The sequence below is a fragment of the Leptidea sinapis genome, chromosome 26, assembly GCF_905404315.1.
Source record: "Leptidea sinapis chromosome 26, ilLepSina1.1, whole genome shotgun sequence".
Taxonomy (NCBI): Eukaryota; Metazoa; Arthropoda; class Insecta; order Lepidoptera; family Pieridae; genus Leptidea; species Leptidea sinapis.
Window position 1 is genome coordinate 6,329,234 of NC_066290.1, and position 16,934 is coordinate 6,346,167.

General features: G+C 34.5%; 2 protein-coding genes across 3 annotated transcripts in view; one reads left to right on the forward strand and one right to left on the reverse strand.

Moving 5' to 3' along the window:
- The window catches only part of LOC126972542 (ETS-like protein pointed), a 216,316-nt gene that overhangs the window by 5,145 nt on the left and 194,237 nt on the right, over positions 1-16,934 (forward strand). The gene's annotated exons all lie outside the window — the stretch shown is intronic.
- LOC126972573 (ATP synthase subunit d, mitochondrial-like) lies at positions 11,646-16,049 on the reverse strand. Its single transcript, XM_050819434.1, has 3 exons — positions 15,842-16,049; positions 14,523-14,741; positions 11,646-11,859 (listed from the first exon to the last, which is right to left on the reverse strand). The coding sequence occupies exons 1-3, from the start codon at positions 15,958-15,960 to the stop codon at positions 11,679-11,681; spliced, it is 519 nt and encodes a 172-aa protein (XP_050675391.1). The 5' UTR covers positions 15,961-16,049; the 3' UTR covers positions 11,646-11,678.

Here is a 16,934-nt window from a genome sequence, read left to right on the forward strand (position 1 = left end):
TTTTCATATTTTATTTAATTCCAGGAAACTTCCTGTAATCTACATAATAGAAGCAATAACTTCGGTTCAATATATTACCGACACGCGAATCTGTACCCCGAGCGATTTTATTTAAAATTCTATCGACGTTTGACGAGCATTGACTTAGCTTGGTGCTCTACCGCTGCGGGGGTTGCGGGGCGTCGGGGGGAGGGTAGGGCAACAGATGCGCACACGCAGGTTGTTAACGAGGCGCGCGGATAAAGAATACGATTATAAATGGCGTCGCTTACTTTATCTAGCTCAAACGTCGTCTTTATTAACACCCACCGACAGATTCCGAAATTTGTTTGAAAAACTAACATAACTAACACTCTGTCATTGTAAATTGAAGTAAAAAGTATATTATATGAATTACTGTACCTATAAATAATGATTCTCCACTGAGAAATAATTTACCAGTAAAAAATTATACCTATTTTAGAATTTGGTAACTATAATTTACTTTCTTCTTATTGGGTCATAAGTCACCATCACAACTTCCAACTCATACAAAGACTCGATTTCTTCTAATACCATAGTTAATATATATAATAATAGGCATGATTACATAGTTACGAGAGTCGATATTTTTCCTTGATAGATACTTGTGTAGGTTTTATAGTAAGTAAGCAATGCCTATAGAATACATATCAATTTAAAACGTAACGTATCAAAATACAATACAAAATTATTTTGAAATCGGAAACCATAACATGACAACACCGGGCCAATTGTAATCCCATTCTTTAACCGAACGACTAGTTTGTCAGCGAAAGTTGTTAGTGTGTGTGTAGGTTGGTGTACACCTTGCACGAGTGTGTGTAGGGCGCTGTACACCTTGCACGCAACGGGATCCCAAGCAGGTAGTCGGGTCGCCTGCTGACATGATTTTAAACGGATCTCGGCGAATATGGTTTTTGAAAAGCTCTCATGAGCAGTTACTTCGGGGAAACAATAAGTCGTTTCGAAAAATACCACGCGCGAGTTTGCTTTTTATAATATCGTGTATGAAAGTCGTGATGATAATTCAGTGATAATCTGAAGTCATCTTCAGCACGATATGTACTTGAATTATCATTAAATTATATTTTAAATGCCGAAAGCATTCATTTCTTCTAAATTCTAAAACATTCGTATTCTATTTTGAATTGAATAGGTAGAATATAAATATATTTAACTACCATTAGGAGTGACAATAACATAACATATTGCAACAACACTTGGTAAACGTTGTGAAGATACGTCAGTTTGTACTTTGGCTTTGACAAGGGGATGAAAATTGATACGAAACTCCTAACACATTTTTTAAAATGTATTATACATGTTACATACACAACAAAGTTGCTTAGCTAACAATACTAATCAATTTTAGGCGGCCTGCGCAGAATCATGCATCATTTTCCTCTATATAATCTAGTATAATCTATACTTCAGACCATAGTAAGAATTTCTGTCAAACATTTCACTTATATGTTTCACAGATTTAAGACTTAGTCTTTGTACACCTCGCGGTAATATCAATATTTTTGCTTGACATGTTGTTTTAAATTCTCAGCACAGTGATATTATATATATATATTAACGGACCCGACAAACATTGTGCTGTACACACATCTTAAATTTAAAAAATCGGTCCAGCCGTTAGCTGGAGTTCACTACCATACACACGGGCAGGAGAATTATATATGGACTGAATTGAGAATCTAAACCAATCTCAAATTCACTGGAACACACAAAAAAAAATCATCAAAACAGGTCAGCCACTTTGGAGGTAGTTCAATTGTGAATCTAAACAATCCTCGAATCCACTTGAACACACACAAAAAAAATCATTCAAATCGGTCCAGCCGTTTAGAAGGACTTCCCTGTCAACACACGTACAGAAGAATTATATATATAAAGATATTAATAATAAATGGAGAGCCGGTTTTTTTCTTCGGTTATACTTCGAAAACTACTCGCAATAATACTTATACCATTAGATGCAGAGTGTTTCAGAGAAGGTTTTAAATTTAAATATAATATGATTTGTTGGTGATTACTTCACCGGAACAAATATATATTTTTTTGATTTATAAATACCTTAATAATACCGCATTAAAAATAATTCAGTCAATGACATTTTATTATATTCGACATGACATGACATTTTAAATTAATAATATATTAATAATTAATTGTATGTTTATCACGAGAAAACTGCGATAAGTAATTTGGTATTTATACAACCATTGCAAAACATAACAACTACATCTTTATCACTTCCTAAATGTTTTTATAAAGTACCTAACTTTATTTTTTTGTGTTTGCGTAACTCTTTGACCACTAAAATACCTAACCGAACAAGAGGATTAACATTAGCTATAGGTAAAAATCTATTATTTAAAAAAATAGAGTTCCACAGATATAGAGTTCACATAAATCAAATAAATGCAGGCAAAGTTGTGATAAGTGTATTGAGTTAATAAATAAATTTGTAAAAATATCGATAACTGAACATTCTAATATATTGTTAATAGATGGCGCTGCTATCCATCGTATTGCCTAAAATAATTCCGTGTCTCAAATTCCTTCCGTTTTTTGCAACACTTAAAACAGATGTTCTTATGTGGCCCGAAAACTATCTTCCAGCCACATGCGAGCGCTAAACAGATTCCACCAAAATATAAAATGTTTATATTTATAATAAACTTGGTCTCATTTATGTAATATTAATAGTTTCTCTTATTAATTTTACATATACAGATATTATCCAGATATAAGTGTGTTTTAAAAGGAGAGTTAATGACTGTTATTGGTTGTTAGAAAGAAAATCTTAATATGCCTCTACCATTATAGGCATAAAAGGTATTTATTTTCTGAAAATTTTTTTGAAGTTTTTTTGATATCATTTCTAATACCTATACTAGACACTACTACCGTTTCGGAAACTAATGAGCGCTCTGAGAGAGAAGAAGTGCAAGAGACATCCAGCATTCTTTTTTTTTTAAATATTATTAATGTTTTATTGTTTAAATCATAGTTAATTTATGCGTCTAGATAGAGCATATTGGTGTTAGGCAACGCATGACAATAGGTCAGGTTTATTAATTTAGTGTGTTTTAGTGCGTGTATTTTTTGACGTGTTCACAGCTGTCACAGTCTATCTGTGTAAATATATGTTATTGTCTCTTTTTTATATATAATATGGTATCTTAAATACTTATCTATATCTGCTAAACATGCTGTGGAGATAATAGTTTTCTTGTATTTAAAAAAAAATATAAAAAAAAAAAGTTAATTTATGGTTATTAACGCAGGCATGGATAGGAAATGTTGGGATAGGTCGATCGTGGAATACATTTCATTATAGGTCGGGGATACATTGAAAAGCGCCTAGGTATCCAAAGAGCGGTTTCCGGCTCATTCAATCCAGTCTCATGCCAGTGTTTGGCCAGTCAACATCTTCTAAGGATGCCTTGTGCTAAGGCAAAACACGTGTTGAATTGTTTGAAGACGAAAATTTACGGAATTAACTCTAGAAAATTCAAAACATTTGGATAATTATGAATTTCCACAAAATAACGCCTACTTCAATAAGTGCCTAGGTAGTAAAAAAAAGTACTAGGGTATCAGAAATAAGAGAGCACTTATGAAAGGTTTGATGTTAGTAGATGAAGCCAGGAAAGTATGTCAATTCTGTAGCAAATGGAAGTCTATCATCTCTGCCTACCGCTCGGGAAGATATAAGTTGTTGTCTGTATGTACGTACGAAGAATCGAAATACATATTTCGGTCGTTGTCATAAATGTAATTCTAATCTAAACCAAAAAATACGATGGCTGAATAGCTCTGCCTTTGCCTTTTCCATTTAAGGAAAGAAGAATTTAAAAAAATCAAAGCATCACATTTAAAAACGTTGGAGGTATTCGATTTGAATCTCACTATATCGACTAATATTTATACCCGGGCATGCATCAATATAGCTCATTCTCAGCAAGCTGTTAGCAGGGTCTTCTGTGTCAAATAAATAAATATTGACACACTTTTACACAAATTACCTTGCCCCAAACTAGGCATAGCCTGTACTATGGGTACAAGGCAACGATATATACAAATATAAACATACATAAATACTTATAAACATCCATGACTCGGAAACAAACATTCATATTCATCATATAAATGTTTGCACCTACCGGGATTCGAACCCGGGACCTCTAGCTCATTAGGCAGGATCACTAACCACTGGGCTATAGGGGTCGTCGTCATTGAGATCTATTCAGACGTTTTGGCGTGATTAAGTAACAAACATACAAACTTATATATTTATAATTTTAGTATATAGATAGCGTTGTCAATAACTAAACTTGATTTACTTTAGTCAGTCACATATAGGTAGGTACACGTACAAATTATACGAACTGGTTTCTCGAAAATATAAGATACAAAGACATATGCTTACGACTTAGATAATTTATACGTCTAAATAGAGTGTAAGATCGTCGAAAAAAATTGAGGTTGACAGTTAACCTCTATTTTGAGCAATGTGACAACTAACGTGGCATACAAATCCTGAGTGTAAGACGTAGCTTGTCGTGTACACTAAAGTAATAAACCAAGCCTGTTTTTATCGGTTGTCTAGCAAGAGGCTCTGTCTAGACGTGTAAGTTATGTAAGGCTTACGATTTTATTGTATGTATACTAAAATATATGTATTCATTACATTTTTGTTCATTTAGAAAGTTTATACACAAATAAAATTTGAAAACAAAATCTTATGAACGATGCGGGGCTCACGACCTATCGCGTTCCGTGCGAGTGCTCTTCCAACTGAGCTAACCGTTCGAGTGACGTATCGTCCTAAAATCTTGTATGCTTTGTTCAACTCTCAGATTGTGGCTTCATCTACAAGATCTACTTTACAGTTGATAACCTGCTCAACCCCAATATTTGCATATTAGGAAATTGACTTGAGATGTCGCTCTTGTAAATCTAAACAATTTGTCATGTTAAAAGCTTCGTCTTCTAACATCAAACCTTTCATAAAGTTATACAAAAATAAATATATTTTTGTATTTATCCTAGAAGTGAGCGTTATCACTTTAAAAACATAACTAATTGCTTAGAAAGTTTATATAATATGAAACTATGCATTCGTCATTTGAACTGATATAGCTCCATACAAAGCTGGCACACTAACGAATCCGACCAAGTACTAAATATAGTACAAAATAAAACAACTGTCGCTCGCCCTTCGTCCAGAGCACACGCCTGATAAGCCCATATACACTTTATTACTATTGACATAGTGTATAAATTAGCTTAAATGTGTGGGCAATGTAATTGCTCGAATCCGACGTCTGCGCGGGCGCACCAGAATTTTTAATTATGAATTAATTAGTAACGATCAACTTCACTAAAGTTGACTTATCCTAAATTATTAAAACATACATTAGATATTATTATGAATTCTGTCAGTATGTAAGAAAAATTCACAAACATTTTTTTTTAATCGTGTAAAGAATAGTAGATTTTTTTGTATTCTTGTTATATAAATTGTAAATTAGAAATGAATGTATTGTATATTACACAATACACAAGAGATAAGCTTAATTCCTACCTACTATATGCATTCATTTGAAACCTCCACTATCAAGTCATAGTATGAAAAAAATGCGAGGAATATAACTATATTACGTAGCGCGGCCCTGAATCGAGTTCGTCGACTTACTGATAACATTCGATGTTGCAGCGGAATATTATTCATTTTATATTAATAAGTCAACAATACTTAGAATACTTAAGGCCGCTAGTCCAAAATATCGCCAAAATAGTAAAGAAAATTGTATTATTTTTGTAATAAATTAAATATGCTTCAAATTCTGAATTTTAAACCATAGCGTACTAGACAGGAAACCTAGCTCCGCTCGATTCCAAGGCCATTGGCTCGGTCCCCAACCTTAAGGGGTATCGGGCTTCTAAGCAGGAGGGACTCTAGAGAACGAGGTTGGTGGCTATATAGGCTGGATAGGTTGGACGTATCGCACACGAATTTACAAGAAAATGTCTTTTAAATACACCAAGTGAAAAACTGATGTACAGTGCTTCTACAAATTGATTTTCCATGATTTTACTCACTTATATATCTGTTATGGTATGTCAGACACTGAAGAACTACCAAAGTGTCTGAAGACTAAGGTTTTTGACCAGTGTGTGTTGATAGTGATGAATTATGGAACACAGACGTGCTCGCTAACTATAGGCCTTATGAGAAAGCTCATGATCGCTAAGAGGGCAATGTAGAGGGCTATGCTAGGAGTTTCGCTGCGAGATCGAATCAGAAATAAGGATATCCGTAGGAGAACCAAATTCAGTAACATAGCCCGGCGGTAAATTGAAATGGCAGTGGGCAGGGCACATAGCTTGAAGGCCGTTGGGGCAGTGAGGCCCTTGAATGGCGACCACGTATTGAAAGACGCAGTGTTGGTAGGGACAATGATCTGGTGAAGATCGCTCGATAGCAACGTTGTTTTGCCATACAGATTAAGTACCGCGCTCGCTCATTGTAAGAATTATCATATTATGTAATTTAATATCATTGACTAAATTATTTGTATTGCGAATATATAGGTATTTCAAATTCAAAAAAATATAGCTTCCGGAAGGGTTATTATCACCAATTATATACTAAAACCTTCGAAACACGCTGCATCTTATCGTATAAGTATGATTCCGATCGTGTCAGTAGTTTTCGCAGTATAACTGAAGGAAATAAACGGCTCTCTATTTATGAGCATAGATTTTAAAAAGTTTTGTAGCAAGGAGTATTTATACATACAATTAAATCGGATAGATTTTATGCGAGGAAAATGACCATACTTCTTAGCATTGAGTTCACAAAATTCTAAACCTATCGTAAAGGCATCCGCCGATAATTCAGAAATGTTAACAGTTGAATTCAATTAGCGAACAGAAACACGCTCGGATTATTATTACCGTGGATCCATCCTATAAATAACCCGTATGTAAATATTCTTTTCAAGGCCAGTGTTTTTAATCTCATCGTTTAACACCTCATAGAATACTGAATAGACTCGAGCTTAAAGACAACTCGCGAGTTAATAATAGATACTTCAACATTCATGCCACAGATATCAATAAATGTTAATAAAATGTTGTAAATGCGGTGTAAATTACATGAAATTGTTGGCACTTAGCATTCTGTAGTCTCACCAAGGACTGGATGTAAAGGAGAGATAACACTACGCTGTTTTAAATGTACGGTTCATGGCTAGATACTTGGTTACTGTTGACACAAAAGAGGTACCATATCCAACGCTTTATATTATTCAGTTTTTAAAACTTTTTGATTTGGCTGGTTGATACATCTTTGCAATTCAACACTCTAATTATAGGTTATGTTACAATTTGGACAAAGAAATTATTATGACTGACTGACTGACTGGACAATAAAATTATATGAACGATAGTATAACGGCCGTTCCCAATATTCGGTCTATCTCCGGTTATGGCCTACTTGAGATAAAAATCGTAACTATCGTTGACTTTTCTGTCTCAATAAACTTATCGACGATAACTCACCTTATACGTACAAGCTGTCTGTCAATGGGAGGACGTATAGCTTACCAGCGATAGAAGAGTGTATGTAGAATTGCAAAGAAAAATTGGAATTCACGCGTCCCAATATAAGGCGATAAGAATGATGTATCGGGTATATTGGGACAGCTTCTTACTGACAGTAGAAGGTAGTAATTTATCTCTATCTGCAGATAGTATATTGGGAACGGCCGTAAGGAGATGTTTTATAACGTTATCACGTAGACTTATCGTCTGTAAAACGACTATAGAAAGCCATTTTTTTAAAAGTTATAATAATTCTTTTATATATCTTGAAATTTGATCCCCTTTACCTTATTTTGTTGTTACTGCTGAGTCTACAACTTTGAACATATCATTGTAACTTTATTGTATTTTTCCGCATAAAGTCATTATATAGCTTAGGCTTAACTTAAAACAATATTCACGGACACTTTCGTGTTTGTTGACGTAATAGTTTCAAATATTTGCAAACTTGTAAATTCCTTAGAACATCATCGCTATATCAAACTCTATATTATGATTTATACCCCGTAATAATTATACACTATAGTACGATTTGAAACTCTATTTTATTCAGAGTAAAAGCTAGTAATATGGTCAAAGTCAAAGTCAAAGTTTATTATTAGCCAGAAACATTCACAAGTAAAGTTGTTACAAATTTAAAAGGCACACGTTTCGTCTTGACAGACATATAAATATTTTTGTGGTTTCGCTTCACAATATTGTAAACCTAACACAATAAATAATTATTGCTAGATTTAATTTGTCTAACGTAAAACCTAAAGAACTTATAATACACAATTACAATAATTAATGTAATACTGAGAGATAATGTAGTAAAACTAAGCACAACAAAATATAATATTACTAGTGGACCCCGCAGACGTTGTCCTGTACACACGTCTTAAATTTGAAAAATCGGTCGGAGTTCACTAACATACACATGAGCAGTAGAATTATATTATATGGACGTAATTGAGAATCTAAACCAATCTCAAATTCATTGAAACAAACAAAAAGTCATCAAAATCGGTCCAGCCGCTTAGGAGGTAGTTTAATTGGGAATCCAAACCATTCTTGAATCCACCCGAAGACACACATCAATCTCAAATTCACTGGAACATACAAAAATCTCATCAAAATCGGTCCAGCCGTTCAGGAGGTAGTTCAATTGTGAATCTAAACCATTCTCGAATCCACCTGAAGACACACAGAAAGTTTCAATAAAATCGGTCCAGCCGTCTAGGAGGAGTTCAGTCACGCACACAAGAATTATATATATAAAGATTGGTAAAAACAGTATTGGTGCCAGTTACCACTTCGTTTGATAATATTCGTTTATTGAGTAAAAACAATATTTATTTAATATTTATTTAAATCTATTTAACACTGTCTCCTCTCTTATTTATTTTGGTAATTTATTTAATATATTTGATGACAGTTTTTTTTTAGTACAAAGTGGTTCTAATGTGGGGTACTCGAAGTCATATACACTCTATGTTTTATGGTACAAAGTCAGATATGTAGAGTTCACAAATCGGCTCAGACATTACTCATAATTTGTAGTGATGAAAGTCGGTTGGGGCGGATCTAAATATAGGCGAAGCAACAGGTGCTCTGTGGTTCACCCTTGCAACCGATTTATGTGGGCCCTATTCGTGCTTACCTACAAAATGTATAGGACTTCCTTAGTTAATTTATACATCTAGATAGAGAAAAAACATAAGGTAGTATTGTTTGCGGACGACACGTCTTCACTGATTTTCAAAGTGAAAAGAAACCAAGCTGTGTATGACGAAGTGAACGATATTCTATGGTTTAGCGCTAATAACCTATTGTTAAATAGTAAGAAAACGAAATGTCAAAAATGTAGATGCAAGTGTATTGTTTAATGGAGAGGTGATAAAACCGGTGGGATCTGCTTTATTTCTTGGCATTACTCTGGATTCCAAATTACAATGTGGCCCCCATATTGGAATTGAAGGATTGGCAATCAAACTTAGTTTGCAGCATACGCGGTTAAAAAGATTAGACAATTAACTGACATAGATACGGCGCGACTAGTATACTTTAGTTATTTCCATAGTAGTATTTCCTATGGTATATTGCTATGGGGCAACGCTGCCGATATTAATACAATATTTGTGCTGTAGCAGAGGCTATTCGCCATAACCTAGGTCCTAAAGAATCATTGAGAGCAAAATTCAAAGAAATTAACATCTGACTGTTGCGTCTCAATAAATTCTTGATAATGTAATGTATGTTAATAGGCACTTATGTGAATTTGCTAGAAATTTTGCTTGCACACTGAAGTAGTAAACCTGGCCTGTTGTCATGCGTTACTAAAAACAGTATAAGGCTCTATCTAGACGTATAAATATCTAAGAGGATTTACTAGAAAATGTATAATAACATGAACCCCTTCAGTTTTATAATATTAGTATAATCTATACAGGAACCTCATAAAAAACAGTGCTGGAATCCATTCATTCAATTGCCACGAATGTTCTATATCAAACTGATTTTTCTTGGAATAGTTTTATAGAAACCTAAAGATAGATTATTCGTTGTAGCTCGCCACAAGATGGTGTTGCACATCTATTCTTAAATCGTTCATAATACAGTAATGTTTACACATTACTGTTTCGGTCTGAACTTACTAGTAAAATTGCTGGGCAAATGAGACTTAACATCTTGTCTCCGACGAAGGTGACGAACGAAATTGTAGTGCCGCTCAGAATTTTTGGAGTTTTTCAAGAATCCTGATTGCGGCATTGCATTGTAATGGGCAAGGCCATAATTACCATTAACTGAACGTCCTACTCGTCTTGTCTCTTATTTTCATAAAAAAAAAATCTTAAATGCGCGGGATACGATTCCGTGAATACTGGGGTTGCATCGAATCAAGTAGCCTATATTATGACGAAGACTAAAATGTATGTTATGTAAAGCCCAAAATGTCAAAACATTATAATTATTGATTGCATTTTAAGAATGAATATTAAAATACAATCAATAAATCACTCATTGATCCTTTGTGACAGAATATTTCAATATTGTACAAGTGAAACTATTCCAGTATGATTTTCTCGATCGAACTCCCGTTTCTGGTGATCAGTCACAATTTGCCACGCGTGACTTGTTGCCCTAATGTCTCTGCTCCCGACTTCGACCCTGAGCACTAAATTTAGACTTACAGACTGCAGCCCTTCTCCGCTATGCATATGTTTCAATGACTCTGAATATGAAATACCTAAACAACTGTCGGCATTGTAATGCACAATTGAAATTCGAAATGGATTAAAATTATGCAATTCGGAAGAATTTTATTTAAAAATAATTTTAACTGTGTGTTTTAATCATTTATATATTTTAAATTTTTAATGTTTCATTTTTGTCATTTTTAGTGTCCGCTTACGTATCCGAAAACGTTTTAGTTATGGCTAGAACATCGTAGATATTGTATGGACTTGTTCTAATCCTAAAATCTAGAACTTAAAACTTAAATGAAAAAGTAAAATCTAATTATATACATAATTAGATTACAATTTTTTAAATAAACTTACTTTTTCTTATTTTTTAATGATTTAATGCGCAAACGAGACTTAACATCTTGTCTCAACTCTCAATGAGACGAGCGCAATTTTAGCGCCGCTCAGAGTATTTTGGTTTTTCAAGAATCCAGAGATTGTAATGGGCAGGGCGTATCAATTACCATCAGCTGAGCGTCCTGCTCTTCTCGTCCCTTATTATCATTAAAAAACCCTCATTTCTGGGATTATAAGGTTGTCAACCGTAATTTAGTTCCTGTAGATGGCGCAACAACACTAGAGTTCAACTAACACGTTAAATAGATAAAATGTCATTCGGACGGTTGTCTAAGTGAATAAAGCGCTTAGACGTATCATGAGAGGCACGGGTTTAAATCCCGGCAGTGACGATAAATGTCTTTGATATTACATAAACTATAGTTAATTTCCTATACCTACAAATGAAAGTTCAAATTAAATTATTTATTTTTATAGTATATTGTTATATATTTTGAGATGAATAGACTATTTATTTGGCTTGGGTTTATCTGGCACATAATCAAGTTGCGACTCCGCATCGTGAGGCCAGAATGTGGGGTTCTTGACGGGGTCCAGCGCCTGTTCCGGAAACAAATCCCGAACCATCTCCATCGTCATATCTTCAAATTTTGGAAGTTTCTTCATTGTATCTAATTCCTTTCTGGCCCTAAAACGATATAAAAATATAAACATATATAAATTTAATCTGCGCCAAAATTTATGAAAAATGTTGGACTCGAAACCGCGCCTCTTGGGCTCGAAACTCGAGCGCTCTTACCAACTGAGCCAACCGTCCGAGTGACGCATCGAAAGTAAATCTTGGTAAATCTTATTCAACACACAGGTTGTGGCTTCATCTACAGGATCTACTTTACAGTTGATAACCTGCTCAATATAAATTAAGAAATTTACTTGAGATTTCGCTCATTCAAGCCTAAAGAGTTTGTTATTTTTTTTATGATATCCCTCATTTTTGGAATCACTTAAAAATAACAAACTATTAATATAAACACATGTATATAGAAATATAGGCCTTATTCATGAAACGCACGTGAAGTCTTTTAGGCAATTTTTGTTTTATATTTTATCCTCATGTAAATATTTAATCGCGTATTATTTGATTAGCATTTTCCTTATATACACTTTCCTCGACCACCTTGAGCACAATTTAAAAAAAAACCAATGAGTGATAATTCTGAATTTCACCAAGACCTTTGACCTATTGCTGTAACAAGAATTAAGAATTTTAAAATACAAATTAATTTTGTGTATTAATCCTAGAAGTGAGGGTTATCACTTTAAAAACATAACATATTGTCAAGAATTTTAAAGAATATTTTTTTTTTTTATATGCACAAGAAGGCAAACAAGCGTACGGGTAACTTGGTGTTAAGTGATCACCGCCGCCAATATTCTCTTACAACACCGGAGGAATGAAATATATACAAAAGTAATTTATACAATAAACACTGCCATAAAATATGTGACCGGCGTTGAAGGGACATTAAAGGCATAAAAGGCATAAAAGGCATTTATTTTCTCAAAATTGATTACTTTACAATTCTTTTTGATGTCATTTCTAATAACTACTAGATACTACTACTGTTTCGGAAACAAATGGCGCTCTGAGAGACAAGAAGCGGCGCAAGAAACTCTCCCAGCATTCTTTTTTTGCGCTCTTTTCAATAAAAATATACAATACTGTACAGTCATTTCTATCGCTATAAAATAATCACAATCTAGTCCCAGGCTGTCCGATCATTTAGATATTCAGCAGTGGAGTAATAGGATTTACGACAGAGCCTTTTTTTATGAGCCACTGTTAGAAGGGAACGACAAATTTCATTCGAACACAAGAAACGCATATAAAGTGTTATAATATGAGTATTTAATTTATCTATGATCATTAATATGATATTATTCATTAAATTTATCTATGATAAGTAATTAGCATTATTGACAACCGCGGCATGAGTTGACAATAAGTTGTAAATTGTAAATAAAATGTGTAACCTTGGATTAAGGATTGGTCTCCGCTGCGCTCCAACTAGATGCTACCTAAGCACAATAGCTTGTTTATTACGGCAATTTTATATTATTGTAGTGTGTTTTGTCTAAAGATGCTTGTGTGCGTGGCAACTTGAAACTCAATGGTTTCTTTCAAATTTTGTAACATACGCTTCGTGCTGTTTTACATTGAAATTAATAAAATACAGAATACTTACTGATAATATGTGATCCCAGGGTTTTTATTATTTCTTGTAGTATTATTTTTACAAAGTTTTACTATGCAACCGGGCATTATAGTTTCAATTATAAGCAAGGTTTAACAGAACATGTGGCACGTCAACGTCACACATTGTTCGAGACTGGCTCGAGTATGCCCACTTGGGCGTAGAATTAGTTGCCGCACTTTGCCACTACGCCTGCGATATCTAGTTGGAGCGCAGTGGAGACCAATCCTTAATCTAAGTATGTAACGTATTGTTTGGTATGTTATCTCTATTTTACTCGACATCAAAAGGTACTATCGACAAAATTTAATCGTAACCCATCTTAGTGTTATTTTCCTACAGTCATAATAAACAAGTAGGTCGTCATTCGCTTGAACATCTCCAAAGTACCTGTTATCATTTTATTAGACACTGACAGTCCACCAGCTTTTATCAGCAAAGAGGATCATTAATCAATTTTGTCGATGGTACTTAGCGGATGACGTGACGGTCATAATATTATATACAATGATACAATATCTGAAAGGCATCGCGTGAATCTAAATCGACCTAATTGGGATGAATTTTGACAGTAGGTAACGTTCTTTACTCTTGTGCAAGTGACAAACACTAGATGCCTTATTTTTACTTATTGAACTGAAACTTCTTTAGAATCGTTGCGATTTGAAACTCGATGAAACGAAAAAGCGAGACGATACAGACACAAACAGGATACACAAACAAGTACACAAACGTATAGGAGTCAGACGGCGAGAGAATGAGATAGATTTTTTTATGTATTTATAAATATACAGTTTACATGTTACTGTTTATATTTTCAATACTTTTCAATGAGTATTTTTAATCAGATACTTTTCAGAAGTTTCACTTCCACCGTGTGTGACTTGCACACACACACAGATATATTTTGTATGTTGATCACTACCTTTATCCTATCGCAATATGCTACCTTTTTTATCTATATCATAGTAACAATGATTAAACACATCTAAATTACCACAGAATAGGTAGGTATTACGTGGTAATGTGGATTTGATAGTATACAAAAGATATTAGAGATGGTCTACTAAAAAGTAAGATATCAGAAAATAATTACATTTCAATTTCTTTATCTAAATTTGCACAGAACACAATTATTTCTGGCTCCAACGATTTCCACTGCTCGTCTATTGTTGCCGAGAGCTTGTCTTCGGGATATGGGACCTTATAACCTTCATACTCCTTCTTGAATTTCTCAACCATTGCTTGATTCGAGACAATTTTCGAGTATTTCTCCCAATCTATCTTCGGAAGCTCCGGTGGATTTGCCTGAACCCTTGAATGAAGACATCAAAGTATGAATTTACTCGAGTTATATATTTTTTTTTATGGAATAAGCGGACAAACGAGCGTACGGGTCACCTGGTGTTAAGTGATCACTGCCGCCTACATTCTCTTGCAACATCAGAGGAATCACAAGAGCGTTGCCGGCCTTTAAGGAAGGTGTAAGCGCTTTTTTTGAAGGTACCCATGTCGTATCGTCCCGGAAACACCGCACAAGGAAGCTCATTCCACAGCTTTGTAGTACGAGGAAGAAACCTCCTTGAAAACCGCACTGTGGAGGACCGCCACACATCCAGATGGTGGGGATGATATCCTAATTTGTGGCGTATCGTGCGAAGGTGGAATTCGGCGGCAGGAATCAGGTTGAAGAGCTCTTCGGAACACTCCCTGTGATTATATTATGTTTGTTTCCGAGTCATGGATGTTTGTATGTAGATAGTAAGTATATTGTAATAAATATAGGTTTAGCCTAGTATATATATATATATTATAATTTTCATAGCTGGTAAGAGTTTGGTATATTTTTATTCTAGTAATTTCCGGCTGTAATATTTTTATTGTAAATAGCAAGATGAGCAAAAAGGTGACCCGTCTGGCCGTTGAGAGACGATATCACTCAAGAATCTCGGAATCGCAAAATTCTCACCCTCACTGCTATTTACAGAGACATAAGCTGTCATGTCTCAGTAGACGCGAAATTTGATCGGTTACGCCTCTTTTTAAACATTTGCCCAGCTACTGCCAAGGTGGCGGGAATATTCAATTACTTATTCCTACAGCCCAAAGAATCTCTTTTTAAAAATTTTGGTAATTTTTTTCATTACACACGCGGGATTTGCGGGAAACACCTACTCTAGCACCTCCTATCCTTTCCCCCCCTCGTGCTAAGAGATACTAAGATTTAACCAATTTTTTTAAGGTTTTAAGCTTTGATCGTCCAGATTATGTTACAAGTTATTTTCACCTGTAGATGTAAGATCAAACTTAAAATTGCTTAACTTAACTAATACTATAACATATATGTAATATTCCCACATCCCCAAGAAACATCTTCGAATTATGCATATTTATTAATGATGGGATCTTTGTTACCTTCGAAAATAAGAATCAGCTTTTGCCTTGAATGCTAGAAATTTAACTCTCTGATCAGGTGGAACCTTTTTTTCCAATTCTTTCCACGGCACTGTTATTGCAGTAAATCTTTTCGCCATCTGGTCTTGCGAATTAGAACGGGTTTTATAAAATTTCAAAAGTAACTTTTATATTCCACCCTGCGGCAAGTTGTTATGAAAAGCTTACCGTCATATCTGACAATAACTGACGTTATGACGTTTTTTTTTTAATTAAGTTTTTATTTTGGTAACAACTCCTGTAAGCCAGACATGAAACAAGCATATATTTTTATAGACGACGGACTTTGTTCTATAGATAATAAATAAAATACTGTTTTTTATGAATTTCTCAATAATATTTCATAACATCAAGAATTATTTCGTAAAATTTGCTCCCTATTGTTATAATGAAATTGTTTCACAGCACAACTCTCGATCCGTGCGTCAATAAATTCTCTCAGAAATAAAAATAATTATGGGTCCTAATTCACCATTATTACCTACTTATAGGTTCCTTCAAAATACATAAATCACATAATGCTTTCTGTAATTAATTCGGTTGTAAATAAGCCAATTACCTACCCTTTGAGGTAGAAGATGAAGGCTGTCACGCAAAATAGCGTGTTGACTTAATACATTAGGTCGGGGACCTTATGTCAGTGTCCTGCTGAATTTGAGCCACATTAACATACTGCATTCAAAGTTACGGAATGGGCAATTTTGGATACGACAGATGCATCGGTGCTTTTTTGTATAAGCGCGCTGAACAATTTTTTTTTATGACAATAAGGGACGAGATGAATGGAGAACCACTATGGATGCCAGCTAGGGGTTACAGGAACTTAAGTAAGTCAAGGGACGAGACAAGCATGACGTTCAGCTGATGGTAATTGATACGCCCTGACCATTACAATGTAGTGCCGCTCAGGATTCTAGGAAATCTCAAAAATTATTTTCCCAGTAGTTTCAGTAGCTACGTCGCTCTTCAGACCGCTTAATGCTTACACATTACTGTCTCACGGCAGAAATAGGCGCCGTTGTGGTACCCATAATCCAGCCAGCATCATGTACAA

What these genes read in the sequence shown, in the direction of transcription:
- LOC126972573 (XM_050819434.1), bottom strand. Translation starts at nt 15,960, where the DNA reads ATGGCGAAAAGATTTACTGCAATAACAGTGCCGTGGAAAGAATTGGAA. An exon ending in GCTGATTCTTATTTTCGAAG is followed by an intron (nt 14,742 to 15,841) that starts GTAACAAAGATC and finishes TCTTCATTCAAG; the next exon opens with GGTTCAGGCAAATCCACCGG. An exon ending in TTAGATAAAGAAATTGAAAT is followed by an intron (nt 11,860 to 14,522) that starts GTAATTATTTTC and finishes ATATCGTTTTAG; the next exon opens with GGCCAGAAAGGAATTAGATA.